We start from the raw sequence: 7,519 nt of genomic DNA, 5'->3' as shown, positions 1-7,519 counted from the left end.
TTTAGATGCACTTCAGTTGGGCTAATGATCCCGCCATTCTTTTGAGGGGAGAAGACTTAGGAATTAAGTGACTAATTGCAGTTGTTACTAACCTGTCATTAACCTCTGCATCTTTGCTGCCACTTGGATTACTCTCCACCACTTCCTCTGAGGAGACAGACCAAAGGACCTTGCTAGCACACTGTCCCTCACTCATTGGTGTTCCATTCCCAGCATATTTCTATCAAGCCTGGTTTCATCCTCCTCCCCCTTCAAATCTAGTTCAAAGCTCTTTCAATAAGACCTGCTAAGTTCCTGGCAAGCATCCTTTTGCCCCTTGGATACAGGTGTACCCCACCATTTGCCAGCAGGCCCGGTGGTGCGTAAGCCAACCCATGGTCAAAACCCACCAAAATTCTGCTCTTCACACCAGGCTTGGAGCCAGGAGGAAGGACAGAGGGAGGTAGAGAAGAGGTGTGGGACAGGGAGCCAGAAAATGGGGTGCTGGGAACAAGAGAAGGATGGGGAACGGCACAAGAGCATAAAGAGAGAGGGAAATGGAGTGCACCGAGGAGTAGGATGGGGAGCTGCAGAATTAAGGCGGGGGAGGGGGGGAGGGCAGGGGAGAGAGATGGAAGGGACCGAGCAGGACAACAGGAACAGCAGGGAGGGACAGGGAGAATGAGACGCACAGACAGGAGACAGAGAATATGAAGGCACTTCACAATGATAGGGAGACAGAAAAGAGTGAGACAGAAAACTACGAAATGGGACCAAAGCAGAAAGAATTTAAAAAAAAAAAAATAATAATAAAGAGAGGAAGCTGGACAGAGACAGTCATGGAAAGAAATTGAAAAGCATCAAACACAGGAAGGCATTAAAAATAGAGAATGTAAGATGCACAGAGTGAGAAATAGAAAGGGAACAGGACAAAGAGGCAGGAAATTAAAAAAATTGTTAGAGAGCTATGTAGAGGGAGAATTGAAAGAGAAAAATAAAAAGAGATGGGCTACAGGAGCACCCCAGCCACAAGGCGGGGGGTGTGTGCTGAAACACAACAGGTCATTGAAACACAATGGGTTGCCAAAACTGGCAGCAGCCGGCAGGGAAAACACCACTGGCAGGCAGGGCCTGGCAGGGGAAAAGCTTTTCCCTGCTTGCTGCTGGCATCTTCCCTACCAGCCCCTGCTTGCCAGCGGCGTTTCTTCTGCCAGTGTCATTGCCCCATCAACCCTTTGGTCCTGGAGTTCTTCCAGGACCCCCAACACTGGGCCCCTGGAGGGGCCTGACTGGCCCAGCAGCGCGAGTGATCACAGAGGCGGCAGGGGAGGCAGACAGTGATGTGCAGAGCACGGGTCCTGCCCCAGCAGGTCGCACGGACACCGGGACAGCAGCTTCTGCCCTGGCCAGAGTTTGTGAGGACGAGGGGCACCGCATGCCGCCCGCTCCCACGGCACAAGAGGAGGCAAAGGCACCAGCATCTCCTCCCTTCGGCCAGCGGGTGATGGCAGCGCAGGCGGGGAGCCAGGTCCCTGCCCCGCACAGCCCCACAGCCTGCACCGCGGCGCTGCAGGACACAGCCCAGCGCCTTGTGAATGAGGTCCTGGGCCAGCTTGCGGCTGCAATCCAGGGACACGGCCAGCAGCCGACGGAACCACGGGGCCTGGCACAAAGCATGGATGTGACGGCAGCAAGAACACCTGCAGCAGCTCAGGACACCGAGTCTCCCTTGGCTGGAGAGCCTCAGGGAGAGGCACCTCTCATCCCAGCAGCATGTGACGAAAACATGGCCTCTCTCATGTCTGGAGGCCATCAAGGAGAGGGCAGCACAGCCATCGTCTCGCCAGCAGTGCACAAAGATGAAGTGGCTTATTGCCTCAAAACCCTCCATCAGACGCTGGCACTCCCCACCTTGCCCCAGCAGCGGATGCAAAGGACATGCAGCAGCTTCTCCCTTGGCTCAGGACCCTCAGCACCAGGTGAGCCATGCATGTGCGGCCAGCACCAGGCATCCTGAGGCACAGATCCTGGGCTGTGTGTGGCAGGGAGATGCCTGGTGCTCTCCTTGTCATCCTGCTGACATCCCCTCCCTCCCCTGCCTGTGCTCTTGCTCTCCCTGGGCAGGCAGCCTCCAAGCACAGAGGTGACACACAGCCCTCCTCCAGCTGCAGGGCCATGCACGAGAATGTCCCTGGGCCAAGTGCTGCCCCAGCGAGGGTAGGCCCAGCCCAGCCGTCCCAACGAGCAGCAGCCAGGCCAGCAGCACTGCATGCCCAGGAGCTTACCATGCCCTGGCCACCCCTCCCTGGGAAAAGCTCTCAGTAGCAGGGGACAGGCAGGAGCTTGCCCGGCACCCACCCAGCCCCTCGCCTACAGCTCTCCTTCCCCCACAGGCATGGCTGGCCCCCAGATGGCGGCCGGCTGTGAGCCTCTGCAGCGTCCAAAGGAGCGGCACAGGGACGCACGCGAGGGATGGGCGCGAGGACGGCACCCCAGGCATTCAGCTGCCATGAGGACATCCAGCTGCCAGCCTCTGCTCAGGCACAGATGCTTTTCTAGGCCAATAAAAAGACAATTTTCCCCCCAGTGCTTGCCTGTGCCTGGTCCATCTTGGGAGAAATACAGGTGCAGGCAAGGTCCATGCCAGCAAGCAGGCCTGGAGAGCCCCTGTGCTCCCTCTTCTCTGGGCCAGAGAGCCCTCAGCCTGTGCCTCCAGCGCTCCAGCTCCCAACCAGGTGGCCTCCACTGGCCTCGCTCCACGATGCCCAGGCAGCCCCAGCCTTCACCAGGTGCCCAGGTACAGCCTCCCCTGGGCAGAACGGCACAGAGGAAGCCCTTCCCTACAGTGCTGCCTGCACTCTTGCTAGCACAGCTGGGGCTGCAGGACTGCCCTCACTGCCTGGGGACACTGCCTGCCTTGGCCCCCAGCGCCTTTCCTGCAGCCACTGCTGCTCCCCAGCCACCTGCCCTGGTCAGCCCAACCCTGGGGCCAGTGCTTAGCGCTTACCTTTGCTGGATTTCCTGGGGTCCCTGACAGCCCATTCCTCTGCCCTGGCCAAGTCCCTCCCAAGAACTGCCCAGCCTCCAGCCTGGCTCCTGCCACCCACAGTGTGGGGGCCTCCCCTGTCCTGGCTGCTGGCTGTCATCATGATCTCCCACAAGCTCCACCTCCAGAGGAAAGGCAATGAAGAGCGGCCCTGTGAGGGGCGCCTCTGTGAGGGGCCTCTCTGTACAGCACCTCTCTGCACGGCTGCCTGGAGGCAATGCACCACCCAGTCGTGGTGTGGGTCACAGAACCTCCCCTCTGCTCAGTCCCACAGCCAAAAGCAATCCCAGAGGGCCTCAAGCCTGAGGCCCTCCACTGGCCCTGGAGAGAGCCCAGCTGGCTCTTCCCCACCCCCTGCTCCACCAGCACATCCCTGGGAACGACATCCAGAAGTGCTTGTGCCAGCACCTTCCTGGGGATGGAGCAGCCTGGAGGTCTCCTGCTGCTCCTCCTTGTCTCTCTGGAAGATGGCTCTGGCAGATGCTCAGGTCACATGGAGTCTCCCCAGATCAGCAGGCCCTTCCGGAGAGCAGAGCCTGGCTTCGCACTGGCATGGCACGGCTCCCCCCAGCCCTGGGATGTTCCCCAGCCAGTCACACAGCCATTTGGTAAACTGTTTAATTAATATACTGAAAGGACCACTGCTGGCCCAAGCTGGAGTTCACCCACTGCTCTGCTTGGCCGCCAGTCTCTTGTCTCTCTCTTCAGCAATGGTCAGGCGGATGCCCTTTCCACGGGGCAGGGAGATCCACGGCTTGTTGCCCTGCAGCAAGGGAGAAACGGCCACCTCATATCATGAAACACAGACAAGGGCAGAGCTCTCTCTCAGGAGTGGAAAAGCAGCAGATGTCAGCCCCTTGCCCACACTGGGCCACGTACATATGGCTGTGGCGTTGGCCCAGCAGAAGCCCCTTAGGAAGGTGCCAAAGGTGTACACGCCTACATCTGCCTCTTTTGGTCATGTCCATGAAGAATGCACTTCGGGCAAAACTGAAAGACACCCCCACCCCTTTTCCAACCTGGACAAAGAGCCCATCGAGAATGGTGAGAGAGCAGAGGCATTGTGGGGGAGGGCGCTTTCAGTCAGAGCAGCTGCTCAGGTCACATCAGGATCTGAGCACTGCTCAGCTCCCAACTCTCAGAAGGTTTAAAAAACCCCACAGGGCTGCTTCTTGAAAATATCCCCATTTCTAAATTTACAAATGCTTCCCCTTCCCGTAATGGTCAGCCCAGAGGAGGCAGAAACACAGGGAGCAGAGCCAGAACTGACGCCAGCACTGGAGCTTCACCGTGTGGGAAGGCAGCTGCCTACAGAAGGCACCAAGGCCTCTTTGCTTCAGCGAGCAGCCCCCAACAGAAGAGAACCCACCCGCCTTGTGTCCGCGCAGGCTTACTTTGCCAATAACGAAGATGTTGGAGAGCCTGGTGGCAAAGCTATTGCCATTGGCGTCCTTCACGTGAACCACGTCAAATGACCCAGGGTGTCTCTCCCGGTTGGTGATCACCCCAATACGGCCCAAGTTGGCACCGCCGGTCACCATACACAGGTTACCTGGGGTGAAGGAAGATGGGTGTGACAAGAGCTGGCATAAGGTGCCGTGGTGAAGCCCTTCTGCTTGGGCTCTTTGAGAAGCACCGCTGGAGAAGGGCAGGGGCAGAGCCGCACTGGCCTACAGAGCTGCCACCGGTGCACCTGGTGACACCTGTGTCCCACAGGAACCCTGGCACACCTCAAGGAGCCAAACAGCTCTCCAGCCTCAAGGGCCGTACCCAAGTATTTCCCACCACCTTCTCAGTTGTATCGGCACCAAGGACATGTTCCCATACCACTTGCCCTGGCACTGCTCATGGCTCTGCAACTGAAACCTTCTCCCACAGCAGAGAGCCAGGAATCCCCTGCAGCTGCCCAGAGCTTTCCGCCCACAGCCCAATGAGAGCCGCACTCAAGCAACCTCTTCACCAGCTTGCTGCTTCTACCTGGTGCCTGCTTGCTCTCAGAATCACTCCAAGACCCTATGCCAGCATATGGGAGGAATCCCTGGCTCCAGCTCCACGTGGAGATGCCCCCCAGGAAAACAACCCCTTTCCCAAGGCTGCCACCACTGCCTCTCTACTTTAAAGCAAAGATGTCTGGCATTTGTATTTACTGCTCACCACGGTGGGGAAGAGTACAGTGTTTTACGTGGGATGCAAGACCTACCTGTGTCAAACTTGATGAAATCTGTGATCTTGCCTGTCTCCAGATCAATCTGGACTGTATCATTCACCTTGATGAGGGGGTCCGGATAGCGGATGGTGCGAGCATCGTGGGTAACCAGATGAGGGATTCCTTTGGTGCCCACGAAGATCTTCCTCACCTTGCACAGCTTGTACTGCAAAGAAAACCCAACAGCGCTCAGCTGAGGCAGTAAGCGGCACCACAGACCAGGGGGACCCTCATGCCCCAGAGAGCCACCAGTCACAACAGACCTCAGACGCCAAGCAAAACACCCAGACACTCCAGGGGTCACAACAGCAGCCCAGGCAGCAACTGGCCGAGCTCACTGCCCTAGCACTCCCCCTTGTCAGGCTGCCATGTGGCTATGCTACAGCCCCACCAGAAAACACCAGTGCTTTGGGAACAGCTGCCCACCCCAGGCTTTGGCCTCCCCGTAAACACTGGCTGCATTTTCCCAGGAAAACCTATGGCAGGGCAGTTTCCTCATTTTGTCCTGAAGCCCCTGGCCACACAGCAGAGGCAGAGGCTACCTTTCTTCAGGACCCAAGAGACATCTGTATCCCTCCCCCAGGGCACCCTGGTTTCCTTCCTGCATTTCACCCCTGACTCCTTCACAACCACTTCGGGACTCACGGGTCAACACAGAGTGGTAGCCAGAGGTAAAGGTGTATCATGGGGGGCTGAGAAGAGGCCCCAAACGCACACCACAGCCAGCTCTCTCCCCAGCATCACTGCATGTCTGCACAGCCTGCCCTTAGGAAGGCCACGTGAAGGAGAGCACGGACTCACAGCTCAGGCCAATGCGCCTGGGTTAAGGAAACGTGTGGGAGTCACTCCCCGACACCCAGGGGCAGAGGGCAGTTTTGTAAACACTTCCATAACAGAGGTGGGAAGGAGTTCAGAGCCAACCCCGCCCAAAGCTTCCTGTGAAGGTAAGCCAGCCCACACCAATAACAGTCATTTCAAACACCAGACAATGCACCTGCAGTCATGTGGGAGTTGCTCTCACATCACCAAAACAGTTGCCCCCGCCAAAGGCTTCAGACCCCAATCCTGAAGACCCTGATCTTCTCAGGAGAACCAAAGAGGAAACAACATCCTGACCAATGACTGGGCCCACGCTTACACCAAGCTGAGGCCCCTCACCTTGGCCTCTTCAGCTGTGATGCGGTGAACAGCAAACCGGCCCTTGGTATCATACACCAAGCGGAAATGCTCGCCTGTCTTCTCAATGCTGATGACATCTGATTTCAGAGAGGGAAATAAAATAGCAGCTGTTATCAGCTACATTACCCAACACTATAACTCAGCACAAAATTAATGTTTAAAAAGAAGCAGGGACTGCTGAACAATGCTTCAAGTGTGAATGACAAGGTCAGTATCTCCTCTTGACCATGGGCTCGCATCTTTTACTGTGATATAGTGCAATTACCAAAAACTGCCAAAGGCTGAAGTCTGAACAGCCATTTACACATATGCTGGCAGTTATAGGCTACAGATATGTCTGGCTTTGGTATTCATTGCAGTACGCGACTCCAACTAAGTAACAATTGCTTATACTTTGTATTTTCTTCAACTCCACGAGGAAAGCATCTTTGCCCCAAAATCGTGCCAGCCTTACCAAACAATCCCCTGCCCGCTCCAGCAGAGCTGCTTGAGGTACCTGCCCCAGCCCCCCTCGCTCACCCATGAAGCCCGCAGGGTACGTGATGTCTGTGCGGACTTTGCCATCTATCTTGATGAACCTCTGCATACAGATCTTCTTGACCTCGTCTCCTGTCAGGGCATACTTCAGCCTGTTCCGCAGGAAGATGATGAGCGGAAGGCACTCCCTCAGCTTGTGAGGGCCTGTTGATGGACGGGGTGCCTGCAAACAGAAGCTCTCTGCAGGGTACAGCATTCACAGCAGCATCTGAGGACAGCTCCGTGGAGCCTAACTGCTAAGCAGGCAGTGATAGGCCGCAGATATCTTTTCTTGGTATTCACACTGCCTTTCCCCCAAGTCTTGCCAGCCTCACAAAACACTGCCCCCAACACAGTACAACCACCTACTGACCCACTCCAGTAAAGAAAAAACACAACAAGCGGGTTAAAAGAGAACAGCCAACTACCCCGCTGCCATAGTCTCCCCTTTGCAAACAGGGGAAGCATGAAAGCTGTTCACAAAGCCCCTAACGGCAAGCACCCTCTTCTCCCCTGCACCGCCCAGCTGCCCCAGCCCACCCCCACTCCCCGAGCAGCGCACCTGTGCACCCCCTTGGTGAGACTGCGAAGCC

The 7,519-nt window shown here is 56.7% G+C and overlaps 2 protein-coding genes across 2 annotated transcripts in view; one reads left to right on the top strand and one right to left on the bottom strand.

Annotated features, from left to right (window-relative positions):
* Positions 1–656: 656 nt before the first annotated feature.
* On the top strand, positions 657–2,274 carry LOC118453066 (spidroin-2-like). Its single transcript, XM_035901765.1, has one exon. The coding sequence runs from the start codon at positions 1,055–1,057 to the stop codon at positions 1,994–1,996; it is 942 nt and encodes a 313-aa protein (XP_035757658.1). The 5' UTR covers positions 657–1,054; the 3' UTR covers positions 1,997–2,274.
* A 1,355-nt stretch (positions 2,275–3,629) lies between these two features.
* The window catches only part of RPS4X (ribosomal protein S4 X-linked), an 11,594-nt gene continuing 7,704 nt past the window's right edge, over positions 3,630–7,519 (bottom strand). The window contains exons 2-6 of the mRNA XM_009646380.2: positions 6,930–7,165; positions 6,390–6,487; positions 5,226–5,397; positions 4,420–4,577; positions 3,630–3,788 (exon numbers count right to left, since the gene is read on the bottom strand). Of these exons, the coding sequence (XP_009644675.1) occupies positions 3,687–3,788; positions 4,420–4,577; positions 5,226–5,397; positions 6,390–6,487; positions 6,930–7,143 (744 nt within the window). The 5' untranslated portion in view covers positions 7,144–7,165 and the 3' untranslated portion in view covers positions 3,630–3,686. The remainder of the gene's footprint in view (positions 3,789–4,419; positions 4,578–5,225; positions 5,398–6,389; positions 6,488–6,929; positions 7,166–7,519) is intronic.

Source organism: Egretta garzetta, unplaced genomic scaffold, assembly GCF_000687185.1.
Source record: "Egretta garzetta isolate BGI_Z169 unplaced genomic scaffold, ASM68718v1 scaffold849, whole genome shotgun sequence".
Taxonomy (NCBI): Eukaryota; Metazoa; Chordata; class Aves; order Pelecaniformes; family Ardeidae; genus Egretta; species Egretta garzetta.
Note: the sequence above shows the minus strand (reverse complement) of the source record. Positions and strands in the feature narration are given on the sequence as shown.